The 15,524-nt window shown below is 37.5% G+C and overlaps 3 protein-coding genes across 5 annotated transcripts; 1 reads left to right on the forward strand and 2 right to left on the reverse strand.

The window, feature by feature from the left end:
• Positions 1,767-6,132, forward strand: LOC107642997 (probable aminotransferase ACS10). Of its 3 annotated transcripts, XM_021123088.1 has the most exons (5): positions 1,767-2,306; positions 3,903-4,117; positions 4,229-4,339; positions 4,492-4,652; positions 4,735-6,132. In XM_021123088.1, exons 1-5 carry the CDS (start codon positions 2,093-2,095, stop codon positions 5,588-5,590), a joined length of 1,557 nt encoding a protein of 518 aa, XP_020978747.1. In that variant the 5' UTR covers positions 1,767-2,092; the 3' UTR covers positions 5,591-6,132. The 3 variants fall into 3 exon arrangements, with proteins under 3 accessions (XP_020978747.1, XP_020978748.1, XP_016202012.1); XM_021123089.1 differs by lacking the exon at positions 1,767-2,306 and having other exon boundaries at positions 3,208-4,117; positions 4,238-4,339; XM_016346526.2 differs by lacking the exon at positions 1,767-2,306 and having other exon boundaries at positions 3,210-4,117.
• LOC107642996 (probable LRR receptor-like serine/threonine-protein kinase At1g12460) lies at positions 6,587-10,596 on the reverse strand. The gene is given in 2 exon segments (XM_016346525.2): positions 6,587-8,323; positions 8,325-10,596. Coding segments are annotated over 2 exon segments (2,637 nt in total). The 5' UTR covers positions 9,386-10,596; the 3' UTR covers positions 6,587-6,747.
• LOC107642998 (TVP38/TMEM64 family membrane protein slr0305) lies at positions 11,878-15,119 on the reverse strand. The gene is made up of 4 exons (XM_016346529.2): positions 14,655-15,119; positions 13,201-13,437; positions 12,887-13,104; positions 11,878-12,492 (listed from the first exon to the last, which is right to left on the reverse strand). The coding sequence occupies exons 1-4, from the start codon at positions 14,919-14,921 to the stop codon at positions 12,309-12,311; spliced, it is 906 nt and encodes a 301-aa protein (XP_016202015.1). The 5' UTR covers positions 14,922-15,119; the 3' UTR covers positions 11,878-12,308.

Raw genomic sequence — 15,524 nt, forward strand, 5'->3', positions numbered from 1 at the left:
TAATTCATTTTTTTATTTATGTTATCATTAATTAATGTGTAAAATAACAATTAGTAAAAAATTAGTTAAGATGGATTTTTTTTTAATATCAAAATACACGTGCGTGAAAGATTAAATCATTAAATAGAAGCACCTCAATCCTTTTATATACAAGTATATAGATAATTTTTTTTTTATTTTTTTGGGATAAAAGTATAGATAATTTTAAGTTCGAAAAAAATAGATACAAGATAGGGTAAATTTCAAAAATATAATTCGTGTCTTAAAATAATCTTTTAATTTCAAGAGTGCAGGTATACCCACATAATTCAGTAACTACAAGTGGCGAATGACCAAGGTTGACGCTCCAAGGCCAAGCTGTCACACCCACAGAAGCTTGCAACGTAGTTCTTCTAAATTTATTTTATTTATCATGTCTTTGCCCAGATTTCAAAGTTTCAACTTTCAAATGTAGATTTTATTTCCTCGCTCCTTATTATTAGCTAATTTGAACTTTAGGAATTAGGGATCCATATACGTCCATGAAACTGTGTCAAATTTGTCTTTATACATAGCACAGATGAATTAGTAATCCGTAGCTAGCATCATAAGAAAAATAATTGGACCTTGGGCATGCCTGAATACATCCAAACATATCATAGCCGTTGGTATGTTATTTGTTCAAGCTAAGACAAACTTACACATTCAAGTTGGGACCCCTATCCATTGAATTGGCAATAAGGTGCATGCATGCATGTTTTTTTTTTTTTTTTTCCGCATCAACCCTATATGCAACCAGTTTCTCATCCAAGCCTCAACCTCAAATGTTCACATCCATTTTTTTACTATCCCTTGGTGTGTATTGCCATTTATTCAACTAATAGTAGTATGCATAAATTAAATATAAAACAATCTCACATATATGCAAATATTTTTAGTCGATAAAATCATAACCATATATGACCCATAAAGGTTCTAAGCGACAACTTATTATAAATCTTAAATTGCTATCTAATGACTCACAAAAGCAAGCTGTAACTGATTATGGTTGAATAACTATAGTTAATTTATTTATCATATTAAGTTAAGTTTTAGTAAGGTTAATTTTCTAATAGCTATAAATAGTAGATAACAATATGTACTCCCAAGTACTCAGTTGTTCGTTTTCAATTTTAGGTTTTGTATCTGTTCATATGACAAATCTATTGAGTCTTCTTCTTCCACCTCAATATTATTTTCTTCGCTAAAATCAAATCTAGACCGGAATTACCAAATATCTAAGAATATGTATTTGTGTGTGACCACAAGGTTTCTATATCCACTCATTCATGTTTTGTATCTGCTTAGCTTCCACGTATACATGCATGAATAAATTTTGCAATGACTACTGAGTGCAAGAGCACCTCAAATTAGGAACCAAATGTTACCGTGTCGTCTAAATACTCTATTTTTTATAGTTATACACTTATACTTTATTTTTGTTTTCAATTGTCCGTTTATTTGGTTCATTGCTGTTAATTATAATATGATAAAAACTTTTAGACTCTTTAAATTTATGGTCGCATCTAATTGGTAAACACACAAACTTGTATCGTGCATGCATGAGTTGTGCATACTTTGACGTGGATGTGTATTGTATAGTGTGTATTAGCTAGTATATATGTGATGTATATATGATGACGAGTGACCAGTGTTGAAAGAGGAGAACAATATGGAGTAATAAATAATTTAACTCAAGCTCTCTTAATAAAAGAAATGATATGTTACTTATAAGATATGACATTAAAGGAAGGATATGTGGTATTCTAGTGGATGAAGGTTTGATGGATAACTCCTTTTAGTATTTGAAGTAAAAATTTAAAAAGCAAAATATTGTAAATTTGCTATCGGATACAAATACAATGTTGACAATTGAGATTAGTGTCACATAGTAATCAAAGATTAGAAATAATGAATCCCCCGCAGCCTCTAATATATCAAAGAAAACACATGAACGCAATAGAATAGTAGTGGGATGAGAACATGATTAAATTGAAGGTTAGAGTGAGGTGGAAGAGATTCCAATAATCCAAAATTCGTGGCTATGCCTATGTTGATGTGTGTGCAATGAGCCATGAGAGTGATAGTGCCATTACAAGGAGTCGTTCAAGGCAAAGGAGGTCTCTTCTGGGGTTCCGTCATCCCCTGTGCCCTCTTCTACTTCTTCCAGCTCTACTTCAAGAACCGCCGCCACCATCGTTCTCATCCTCCTCCGCCGCCACCGCCACCACCACCACCGCATCATTCCCCGGACCCTGAACCACCGGGTTCCGACAAGCTTCATCCACATTATGTCCAAGTCTCAACTTCAAACGTCCACATCCATTTTTTTACTATCCCTTGGTGTGTATTGCCATTTATTCAACTAATAGTAGCATGCATAAATTAAATATAAAACAATCTCACATATATCCAAATATTTTTAGTCGATAAAATCATAACCATATCTGACCGATAAAGGTTCTAAGCGACAACTTATTCTAAATCTTAAGTTGTTATCTAATGTCTCACAAAAACAAGCTGTAACTGATTATGGTTGAATAACTATAGTTAATTTATTTACCATATTAAGTTAAGTTTTAGTAAGGTTAATTTTTTAATAGCTATAAATAGTAGATAACAATATGTACTCCCAAGTATTCAGTTGTTCGTTTTTAATTTTAGATTTTGTATTTGTTCATATGACAATTTTATTGAGTCTTCTTTTTTCACCTCAATATTATTTTCTTCGCTAAAATCAAATCTAGACCACAATTACCAAATATCTAAGAATATGTATTTGTGCATGACCGCAAGGTTTCTATATCCACTCATTCATGTTTTGTATCTGCTTAGCTTCCACATATACATGCATGAATAAATTTTGCAATGACTACTGAGTGCAAGAGCACCTCAAATTAGGAACCAAATGTTATCGTGTGGTCTAAATACTCTATTTTTTTTATAGTTATACACTGATACTTTATTTTTGTTTTCAATTGTCCGTTTATTTGTTCATTGCTGTTAATTATAATATGATAAAAACTTTTAGACTCTTTAAATTTATGGTCCCATCCAATTGGTAAACACACATAATTGAATCGTGCATGAGTTGTGCATACTTTGACGTGGATGTGTGTTGTATAGTGTGTACTAGCTAATATATATGGGATGTATATATGATGACGAGTGACCAGTGTTGAAAGAGGAGAACAATATGGAGTAATAAATAATTTAACTCAAGCTCTCTCAATAAAAGAAATGATATGTTACTTAAAAGATATACCTAAGTAACAAGGAAGGAATAAAAGGTTCGTTAGAAAAGTAGGAGAGAAAAAAGAACGATTGGATATGACATCAAAGGGAGGATATGTGGTATTCTGGTGGATGAAGGTTGGATGGATAACTCCTTTTAGTATTTGAAGTAAAAATTTAAAAAGCAAAGTATTGTAAATTTGATATGGGATACAAATACAATGTTGACAATTGAGATTAGTGTCACATAGTAATCAGAGATTAGAGATAATGATTCCCCCGCAACCTCTAGTATATCAAAGAAAACACATGAACGCAATAGAATAGTAGTGGGATGAGAACATGATTGAATTGAAGGTTAGAGTGAAGTGGAAGAGATTCCAATAATCCAAAATTCGTGGCTATGCCTATGTTGATGTGTGTGCAATGAGCCATGAGAGTGATAGTGCCATTGCAAGGAGTCGTTCAAGGCAAAGGAGGTCTCTTCTGGGGTTCCGTCATCCCCTGCGCCCTCTTCTACTTCTTCCAGCTCTACTTCAAGAACCGCCGCCACCACCACCGTTCTCCTCCTCCTCCGCCGCCGCCACCACCACCACCACCGCATCATTCCCCGGACCCTGAACCACCCGGTTCCGGCAAGCTTCATCCACATCATGTCCAAGTCTTGCCCCGCTCTCTTTCCAGGATCCTTCTATCTCCCAGAAGCCCTGCCGGACCCGCTTACGTGTCAGGCCGCGCCACCTCTGTCGCCAGAATCTCCGCTGACTCTCCTTACTACGTTGGTTTGCGCAAGGCCGCTGAGGATCCCTACCACGAGGTTCATAATCCTCATGGTGTTATTCAGCTTGGTTTGGCACATAACACGGTGAGTGAGTGTTTCTCTGTTTTTCCATTCACAATTGCTTGTGTTGTTATCTTGTTAGGTTATGAGAACTGAGTTTCGTGGATTTTGTTCTCTGTTTGGGACTTCATGTAGCTGTCTCAGGACTTGGTTCACGATTGGATTCACCAGAATGGAACCACTGCAATTTTAGGCAGAGGAATTGCACCTTACCAACCCCTTGATGGATTCATGGAACTCAAACTGGTAATTTCAGTTTCAACTACTTTTTAATTGTGATGTGCTTTGTTTAATTGAACTTGTAATGTAATGCTGAGAAATTTGATGCGCGTGACTTGGAATTCGATGGAATTTATGCATGCCATGCACGGTGATAATTTTTCACTATAATCCTGCAGGCTGTGGCTGGTTTCATGCCTCAAGTTATGGAAAAGTCAATTTTCTTCAGTCCCTCACAAATGGTACTAACTGCTGGTGCCACCTCTGCCATTGACATTCTTAGCTTCTGCTTAGCAGATCATGGAAATTCATTCCTTGTTCCAACACCTCACAGCCCTAGGTAACTCTCTAACAAACTCCTCAATTTTCAAACCTTCTTTCATGCAAGAAAACATGAAATATGCTTTGATCACCTCTTGCAGCTTTGATGGGGATATAAAATGGCGAAGTGACATCGAGATAGTAGCTGTTCCCTGCCGTAGCACTGATAACTTCAATCTAAGTATAACTGCTCTTGACCGGGCCTTTAACCAGGCAAAGAAACGGGGACAAAAAGTTCGAGGAATCATCATAACGAATCCTTCGAATCCTGTTGGAAAATTATTGGACCGGGAAACACTACTTGATATTGTGGACTTTGCTAGAGAGAAGAATATCCACATAGTCTCCAATGAAACATTTGCAGGGTCTGCTTGTGGAAGCAAAGAGTTTGTGAGCATGGTGGAAATCCTGGAAGCCGAAGAACTTGATCGCGACAGAGTTCATATAATATATAGTTTATCAAATGAACTCTCTGTTCCAGATTTTAAGGTTGGTGTCCTCTACTCCTACAATGAGAATGTCCTAGTTGCTGCTAGAAGAATGGCAAAGTTCTCAGCTCTTTCTGCTCCCACTCAGCAATTGCTTATCTCCATTCTTTCAGATACTAGATTTGTACAGAAATTCATTGAGATCAACAGACTGAGGCTTCGAAGAATGTATAACACATTTGTGGCAGAATTGAAGCAGTTAGGAATCGAGTGCACTAGCAGCAGCGGTGGTTTTTACTGTTGGGCCAACATGAGTAAATTACTCCGGTCTTATGGCGAAAAGGGAGAGCTTGAGCTCTGGGACAGATTGTTGAATGTGGCTAAGATCAATGTTACTCCAGGATCATCTTGTCACTGTATTGAACCAGGATGGTTTCGTTTTTGTTTCACTACATTGTCTGAAAAAGATGTTTCTGTAGTCATGGAACGGATTCGGCGAATCTCTGCAGCCACAAAATCAGAGAGTTGATATGGCATTAATTAGTTCTGCATATATTGTTGTTTTGGTTTACTGATTCTTTATTCTTTCCGGCATCATCCTAGAAGGAATAATCAATCATCAAGGAGAAGTTATAAGATGGAGTTCTTTTTTAAACCTCAGTTTTAAAGCCTATGCATTAGGACTTCTGTTAAGTGTATAATTGGAGCCTCTTGCATGGTATTATTTGCGTCCGCAACAATGCAAAAATTGATAATCTGATTCTGAATGTGAAGAAGCGTCTCCATCAAGAGAACAAAAGGAGTAATAATAACACAAGAATGCATAATAAGGTAAACTTGCAAGACCCAACTTTGTTTATGGGCATGATGATAGCTGTTTCTTTTTCTTCTTGCTCCATTGCCCTTAGGTTTTTCATTTATTTCATAATATTTTATATAAGAGAATTAGATACCCTTTGCCTTCAAGCTTTGTATATTGCAGCAAGAAGGTCATATTGTATTAGTAATATTTAATATTTGTTGTAATAATTGACCAAAGACTGGTGAAAGTTTGATGAGCATTTTGGATGACATCTCAGGAAAGTTCCTAAGGATGGATAAGTAATGTTGATGGCAACTTCCCTGGACAACATAATTCGAGGTGGTGTTATTGGTAATTCCGTGATGATTGAGGAGACTCCAGTCATTGCAGTATCATACAAAAACTGAGCTTGTGGCACTACACATGGGTTCTCCCTACAAGAAAGGGACGTTTGTGTTGAGAACAATCCGGAGAGTGATAAGCATCATCATTAGCTGTATTGGAATGGGAAATTGGGAATATGTTTATGAATTAAGCATGGGGCAACGTGATCAAGGTGCATAATTCCAAATCCAAAAACATGATTTGGCCTGAATTGATGCAGGTGGTGTGGTGTGTCCAAAATTTACAACCATGAAAAGCGAAGGATACACAACAAAACAAAGATTGCAAAGAAGAAATGGTAAAATATTAGAAACCGAACCATGCTAAGATGATCAGTAATTCCAAGCATTTTCATTTTCAAAGACAATGGAATGAAACAAATGCCTTTTATTGCAAAATGTACCCAATTCTATGAAGAGAAAAAAAAATGACAATATAAAAATGAATGAAAAAGAATTTTTGTCTTGCTGCTTCTATAACACAACCAATTAGCAAGTAGCTTAGTGTGCTCCCAATCCATTTCTAATGGACTCAAGGACCTGGACAACCTCAGCCATGCTTGGTCTCCTTAATGGATCCTCCGAGGTACAAATTAGTCCCAACTTCATAACCTGAATTAACTCATTCTCAGCAAATCCCAATAAGTTTCTGTCAAAGCAATTTGAAGCTGAACCAACCTCTAACAAACTTCTTACATATTCACATAAGATGACCACCTCACTTGTTGTTGGACTTTCTACTGGCTTCCTACCTGTAACCAGCTCCAAAAGAATGACCCCAAAACTGTACACATCACACTTCTCACTCTGCCTTAGGCTTTGAGCCAACTCTGGTGCGACATAGCCGACTACATTGTGGAACTTGGTCAGACCGTAATTGTCCAAAATGGGGAGCAACTTTCCTAAACCATAATCAGACAACTTAGCCTCATACTTGTGATCTAAGAGTATGTTAGAGGATTTAATGTTGAGATGAAGAATTGGAGGTCTGCAGTCGTGGTGAAGATAGGCTAGTGCTCTTGCAGTACCAAGTGCAATTTGGAACCTTCTAGACCAATATAACTCCCTGTTGCTACTGCTAGTGCTTGTTCCTGGATATCCAATCCCATGTAGATTATCGTAGAGATTCCCATTAGGGACAAACTCTGATAGTATCAATTGCATTGAAGAGGACCAATAGTAACCTTGTAAAGAAACCAAATTTGGGTGTTGGAGGTTGCCTAGTCGTCCAATCTCGTGTTCGAATTCTTCCTGGTTTCGGATCCTTCCCAAAGTCTCAAGCTTCTTCACTGCAATTGAGATGCCGCCTTCAAAATCAGTTCTGTACACTGTTCCAATTGATCCGCCACCTATTATAGACTCTTTGTCAAGCAATGCTTTTGTACCTGCCTCCCAATCTTCATATTTTGATGGTAAACTTTTGCTAAACAGAACCAGCTTTCCAATTATAACATTTGATTCTGTTGATGATCCAAGGGGTGTGCTCTCAACAACCATGATCTCATCACTGTCTTTTTTTCGACGACGAGCCCTAATATTCATGATGGTTACCAAACAAACCCCTGCAAGGATCAGAGCTGCAGCAACAATCGCAACAATTGCTGAGATGCTTAGAACTTTAGTCTTCCCAGGTGCTGAAGGTGACGGAGTTCCCTTCGCCGAGCAAGAGGTGTCCAAAGGAGCACCACAGAGAAAAGGATTATTGGAAAAAGCAGATGGACCAAAACGCTGTATGGTTTCAATTTGAGGAATGAGACCGGATAGATTGTTGAATGAAAGATCAAAATGAGTCATGTTTCCTAAATTTCCAAGAGTAGATGGGATTAAACTAGATAGTGAATTATGTGACAGATCTAGGTATTGCAACCTTGACAGGTTTCCTAGGCTTGGTGGTATGCTTCCATTGAGCCGGTTCTGATGTAAGTCGAGGGATTCCAAGTATGTCATGTTGTATAGGGTCTGAGGAATCTCACCTTCTAAGCTATTACCAGAAAGGTCCCTGCAGCAACATGAAAGAATGAACTCAGATGTAATCCATAAGATCAAGTTTAATGTATATGTCAGTTTGAGAAAGTTAAGGAATCATTCCACTTATTGAGTTATTACCCAATCTGATAACTAGTAGTTTTTGCAATTCCTGAATATCAACTGGGATACTCCCTTTCAGTCTATTCAACTCCAAGGCCAAGAGCTTTAGGTTCTTGCATCTAATTATGCTGGAGGGAAATTCTCCATCCAAATCATTCCCGGAACCATCAAAGAATTCTAATCTCTCACTACAGGTTGTGATCTCAGAAATATTTCCTCCGAACCTATTATAGGATATATTGAAATAAGTAAGATTTTGCATTTCAAGGATGCTGAATGGAGCCAAATCTGTGAACATATTACTACCGAAATCCAAATGTTTCAAGCTCCGGCAAGGTGATATGAGACCTTTCACACTCCCTGATAAGGCATTGCTTCTCAGTGACACATATGACAAGCTCGGAATATCACAAAGCCGCGAAGGGACAGCACCGGTCAGATTATTGTAAGAAAGATCAAATCCTTCAAGGTTGGAGCAATTCTCCAATGACACAGGAATTGGACCAGCAAGGTTGTTATGAGAAAGAGACACAAACCTGGTTTTGTAACAGTACCTGAACAAGGCTGAAGGTATCTCCCCAGTGAAGCCATTCTTGGACAAATCTAGAAACCGAATGTTTGGCAAATCACCAATGAACTCTGGGATTGAACCAGATAACGCATTGGAGCTCAAATTGATCTTCCACAATGTGTGAAGATCAGCATAATCATCTGGGATGTTACCCTTGAACCGGTTCCCAAACAATGTCAATGTCCTCAACCTCTTCAAACCAGACAATGCTGGAGACAACACCCCAGCCAAGCTAGTGTTCCAAAGAATGATCCTTTCCACAGAACCTTCATCGTTGCAGAAAACACCTCTGTAATCTTGGCAGGGGTTTCCACTGGAAACCCATGAACTCAAGCTGTTGAAAGGGTCCTCTGTGATGTTGCCCTTAAATTGTTGCAGAATCTCTCTCTCAGTGGCTGGTGATACCGTCACACAAGAAACCAAGAGGAGAATGGAGCATAACAGAGCATGAAAGAGGTTAATTTGGCGGTGTTTTCTCATGCTCTCGAAACAGAGGCGTCGTCGGTGGGAATGTGATTACCCGTTAGGCATTATTATCACTGTTGGAACCAAATTGCGGTGGAGATTGTGGTTGTTGTTTCCTCTCAGCTGCAAAGTTTGAGTCTTTGCAACTGTTGAACCAATGAGAAACGAAGAACATGAACATCAGCATCATCATCACCAACCGGGAGCATCCTCAATAAAGGGGGCCGAGCTTGGAGAAGAAAGAGAAAAAAAGAAGAAAATAAAAATGATTACTTGGAAAGTTCTGTGGACTAATAAAGTAACCCTTTTAATCCCTTGTTCGATTTGTATGATTTGATGTTTGTGGGGTGGAAATGGTGGGATAAAAATGTGAGCTTGAAGTGGAGAGAGAGGGAATGAAAGGCAAGGAGGAGTGGGAGAGTAAATGGAGGATGGTGGAAATGGTGGCTGTAGCTTTGCTGGAAAGGGAAGCAGGTGAGAGGGAATTAATAAATAAGGGGTCTTCACTCTTCACTCTTCTCTTCTCTTCTCTTGTTTCTTTTAGTAGTAATAAATAGTGTTGGATTGTGTTGTGAAATATAAATTGAGAACCTTGTTGTTGCCACCAACTGCAGAGTGAAGACTCAACCACGTGCATTAGAGTGGCACACACTAACTCACTCACTTACCCTTATTCATATGCAAATGATGCCCTTTCTTCAATGGAAAGTGGAAACCTCAACTATTATTATGTGTACTGTCCTATATGTGTGTTTGAGCTTGAGTTCTCACTTCTCAGTTACTAGCACCAGCACCACTAAGTTGTCCTGTTCCTGTGTTGTTTTAAGTAGGGACCAGTTTCTCTTACCCAGGCATTTATTCTTCCCCACCAACCAAGCCACCACCACCACCTTAATCACTATCTCAATTATACTACTGCCACTACTCCTATGCAACAGATAGATAGATAGATATAGATATATTGAATATGCTTTGAAGTTTGAACATTCAACTTAAACAAGAAGAAGATGGTGGATTGATGATAGAGGCAGTGAGCTGTTTTGTCTGTAGTAGCGTTTCTTGGTGAAGGCTTTTGCTTTGCTTTTATTCCAAGACATGTTATGTATCCGTTTTATTAGGGATACCTTTATTAGTTGGAATTCGTCGTAATTACCAGCTTTTATTACAAAGTAGTTAGTATTAATCAACTACGGTACCAATAATGGAAAATGTAGTCACATCATAGTACTAGCATTTACTTCTACATTATTACTTATTAATGTATTGAATTATTGGGTTTCGTTAATTGAAAAAAAAAAACGCTTGGAGTGAGTCAGGTATCACATTTAGAGACAAACATCAGAATTGATATCTATAAATAGAATAATGCGGTACTACGCTTTTTTTAAACTAATGTTATTACGTCTTTTTTACTGTGCTTATGTTGCAAGACCATGAAAAACTAAAATCATGAGTTTTATTTAAAAATTTATTGTTGACAAATAAATTACTATATATATAAAATTAAATTTAAATATTTAATATTTATTTAAGTAAATTAATAAACTGACTATTAGACTAATTTAATTCGATTTCCTTCCTACTACTTTAAAGACCTAAGATGTATACTTTGTTTATTTAATATTTGTTGAAGTAATAACAACTTACAACTAAATAATTGGTGTTAAGAGAATATTCTAACAGCGAGCAATACAAGAATTGTGATGCGACCACAACGAGTCTTTGACACGCGGCATATACTTCGCTGTCTTGCCCGTTGTATTAGGTGATTTTAGCCCTCCAATTTATTTTATGTATTAAATACATGGAAGAAAATTGGTCCTTCTCTAATTTGGTTCTTTTCATTTTCAACGGTTTTTATTTTATTTATAATTTTATAAACCTGCGATTATTTTCCGAGTCGTCCCTTTCTTTAACGTTACTTCCTTTTGTTGAACCTTTTCTTTTAGCATTTGACTAAGCAGTGAAAAGCTTGTGGATCCATTGTCTTTTCACTTTAAATTCGAGAATTCTCTGTCTGTCTTAAATAAAAGAGAGTGGGGTTTGATCCACTGTTAAAACATAAACACAACAAAATGACGAATTGACACATACAATATGCAATATAATAAGGGTATGTTTCCATGTAATCCAAAAAAAAAAAAAAGTGAATGTCTCCTATAGGTTTCCTTTTGCCACGGTTTCTGCCATATTTTCCAAATGCATTTATTTGGTGCTTTTTCTATCTATCTAATAAGAATAAGAAAGAAGCATGGTTGGCTGGCTTGTTTCACTTGTGGACCCAGGTCCCTCATTTTATCTCTTGCTTTTTTCTACTAACCACTACTCAAAATGGTCTTTTTTTTTTCCTCTAAAGAAAATATAAAAAATCGAGTATAAATATCTCAGTTAAATAAGATAAATTGAATACCAGAACGGTATGAAAAATGTTATTCGTATATTAGAATTAGTATTCGTTTTTTGGACACCAAATTTATAGCAATCAATTAAATTATAGTTTTCAAACGTTAAAATAAAATGTTCATGTCAGTGATTCTACACTCACTATGGTCACTTCTTGTCATTTTTACATCTCGGTTCTTGTACTTTACTAAATGTAAAGGTTCATGCGGCAAAACGAAGCTTTAAGCATAAGCAATTGCGAATTCATAAAAGAACTCCCTAAGTGGAAATTTCATTCATAAACAATGACAATTGAGCTGCAAGCATGAAGCAACCCAGAAACAAAATTTCATTTTTATAAACAAAATGGAAAAAGGAAGAGATGCCAATTGGTTTGTGTTATAGCTAGCTCCTCCTTGGTCACCCCTCCCCCCTACCTGCGATAGAAAATTCCTATATTTGGCCCTCCAATTTCCATAGATGATGATGTTCAAGCCTCACCCAAATTCTGCAATGTTAGTAGTGACGCTATCAGATTTGAGTTGAAGTTAGTTGATTACCCCAAAAGCCGCTGGTCTTCTTTCTGGAGCTCCCTGAGCTGCCTCTTTGCATAGACCGTGAAAAAGATCACTGTACCCACAATCATGCCGAAGCCAACCAAAGTTACTGAAACGTGGGGCGCAGCAGATGATAGAGTGTTCTCTTTATGCACAGAAGCAAATGCCCTTATCAAAATTCCCCTACAGAGACAGACATCCATCCATACAAAGAGTTAGACAGCATTATTCCTTTTATTTGGAATGGCTAACAACATATGAACATGTCAAAATGAGGGGAGAACTGAAAGAGGATTACGTAAGGGTCATAACTATTGGCTAATAAAACCACCAAATCATTTTTGACTAAATGCCACTGTGCCCTATCATAAAAATGTTTTTGCTGCAGATAAATGAAACAAATAAAAGAGATGACAATGAAAATGTAAGGTTTCAGAAAGGGCTACAAAGAGACAAGTGGAGCATAATACTACTAAGAAAATGTCCAACAATTTAACACGATGGAACCAGAGCTAGCCAAACCAATTGCAGTATTCACAGTATGGAAGAGAAAGTGAGGGAGAGATGGAGACCCTACGTATAGATTGAAGTAATTATATCGAATTGCATTCCCACCAAGGATCCAAGCAAGTAAGGCCAGTATTGAACCTCTGTTGCCACAGCACAATAGTTGTAAAGTATGTATGGGAATGGAGAAATCCTTATTAAAGCCACTGCCTTAAACTGGTGAAACCAATTTCCTCCACCAGCAGCTTTTAGAACAGCAGCTCTCTTTGGATACTTTTCTAACCACTCCTGCAAAGAATCAGAAAACACTTAACCCCAATTAGCACAGGTAAAGCAAACACAGGTACATAGAATCCAACTTTGACTGAAGGACAAGGCACATACTTCAATTCTACGATGGAAGAATGAACCAATGAAAAAGGGGAGTGATACTCCTATAGCTACTCCAGATACTATTATCATATACCCAACAACATAACCAAACGACATTCCAGTCATCCACATGGTAGGTGAAGATGGCAAAAAGAAAACAGGGAATAGTGCTACAGAAGCAAACATCAGAGCAGCTAACACTGGAGGACTGAATGTCTCTTCCTCCCAGCTTATTAGGGGAATAATCACCTGGAAAATACAGTCATTTCGTCAATGAGATAATCAATTCAACATTATAATTTATCAATGCACTATAATTCCATGTTGTATGTTGATAATAAAATACAAGAGTTGGCACTTGGCAGCATTGAGAGTGAACAGTGTCATAATTTCAATCGGTTGATTCTTTTAACAAAAGAAATTGAGGTGAACAATTGAAATTGCCAAGGTTCTGATGACCCAGAGCAACCCGATATGATTTCAATACAAAATGAATGAATGAAAGCAAGCAAGCCATCATCATGTGAGGTAGGGGTGTGCATGGGCCGGGTGAAACCGAGTTTGATGTGACCCAGACCCGATCCGAAATATATACTGGGTCTATTTATTAGACTCGAACCCGGCTCTAGACCCGATGAAACCTATACACTTTCGGACCACGATTATACCGGATAAAAATTGGGTGAAAACCGGGCCGTTAACATTATATTACCTTGATACCTTTTTGTAAGTTAGCATGTAAAAATATTCAAATTTCCAATACTCCAACCATTATTTGACATGGTAAAATTCACTTAGAAAAATATAACAAGAACCAACTCTTCTCTAAAATTAAAGCATAACCATAATCAATACCAATATTGTCTAATAACACCAAATATTTAAATCAATACAAATAACACAATATTATGCATTAGTCTAAAGTCTTATGCATTTTAAACATAAAACATTAACTTATAGTCTTATATATAATGACTAATAACACAAAATATTAAGATTTACAATAATTAAATTCTACATAATAATAGCCATCATCCATCACTAATAACATAAAATATTAATTGTGTATGATGACCGGACTACCGGGCCGATTTCGGGTGACCCGAGTTATGGCCCGAACCCGACCCGAAATAATGATCGAGTCTATTTTTGAGACCCTTATCCGATCCTAGACCCGATAAAATCACACCAAATTAGCCCCTAAAGTGTTCGGGACTGGACCGGATCTTCGGACTGGACCGGACCATGCACACCCCTAATGTGAGGTTTGTAGCTATTACCTTATAATTATTATACCATGCAAGCATGCATAACGAAACCATAAAAGCAACACAATGAAATAACAGAATCAAAGATAACAAACACATATCTAATGCGAACAATTTTTACACCGGAAAAAAGGGGGAAAAAGCCCCCAAGGATAGAAACGGCGCCAAGCGTGATGATTGGAGGGGAAAAAAAGGAACCTTTTCGATGAAAGGAGGTCCAAGCCATTTGAAAAGGAAAAAACCGGCGATCGCTAGGCACGTGCAAGTGACGGACAATTTGACTAGATACCACACAGGGACGCCAGCTAATCTTGACGGAGGAGAAGGGTTCTCCTCCTCTTCCTGTGGGCTGCTGCTCAATTTGACGTAATCACCATTGTCATCATCGACATGGATTCGGAACGTAGGGCTCGGATCCACCTCCTTTACGTAAGTAGCGTCGTCTTCGTCCTCGCGATACGTCATCTCAATCGCAGAAGCAGAAATCCGAATCGAATTATGTGAGGTGGGTCGCAAGCTTCACCAGGTAGTGAAGGTGAAAAGGAAAGAGGAATGCTTGGCGACCCGACCCGAATCGAAAACGGCTTTTTTGCTCGCAGAATGATAGAAGGGAGAGAGGGGAAATGAAACCTGACGAAAAGAATAACGATAGAAAACCGTTTGAATTGAAACAGGGACGATGTCGTTTTGAAGTCGCGTGGCGCGTCGCAGGACAGCGACATTTTAGTGGAATGTTGGATGGAGGGTGATGGAGCTTTGTCGCGCATTAACCGCTCATCACTACGTGTAAGCAATTAGTTTTTTATACGCAAATGGTGTGGTATACGTTAACTCAAATACAATTAGTTTTGACAGTTATATGCAAAACAACGTGGCCGTTAAATTAATCATCATTCATTTTTTATCTCTCCCCAAACTGTATTAAATCAGCCAACTGTTTTTTGTATCTTGCGTAATATGTATTATTCTATATCGATATCGATAATTAATTTTTTTGTGTATCTGAAGCATAATTATTTTACAAGTAATTATTCAAATCAATTCTCAAATATTTTAAAGTGAATATTT

This window comes from Arachis ipaensis, chromosome B05 (assembly GCF_000816755.2).
Source record: "Arachis ipaensis cultivar K30076 chromosome B05, Araip1.1, whole genome shotgun sequence".
NCBI classification, from domain to species: domain Eukaryota; kingdom Viridiplantae; phylum Streptophyta; class Magnoliopsida; order Fabales; family Fabaceae; genus Arachis; species Arachis ipaensis.

Coding starts and splice junctions, on each gene's coding strand:
- LOC107642997 (XM_016346526.2), top strand. CDS start 3,686: ATGAGAGTGATAGTGCCATTGCAAGGAGTCGTTCAAGGCAAAGGAGGT. Junction 4,118..4,228: donor TTGGTTTGGCACATAACACG/GTGAGTGAGTGT, acceptor GACTTCATGTAG/CTGTCTCAGGACTTGGTTCA. Junction 4,653..4,734: donor CCAACACCTCACAGCCCTAG/GTAACTCTCTAA, acceptor CACCTCTTGCAG/CTTTGATGGGGATATAAAAT.
- LOC107642998 (XM_016346529.2), bottom strand. CDS start 14,921: ATGACGTATCGCGAGGACGAAGACGACGCTACTTACGTAAAGGAGGTG. Junction 13,438..14,654: donor GACCTCCTTTCATCGAAAAG/GTTCCTTTTTTT, acceptor TGTATTTTCCAG/GTGATTATTCCCCTAATAAG. Junction 13,105..13,200: donor TCTTCCATCGTAGAATTGAA/GTATGTGCCTTG, acceptor GATTCTTTGCAG/GAGTGGTTAGAAAAGTATCC.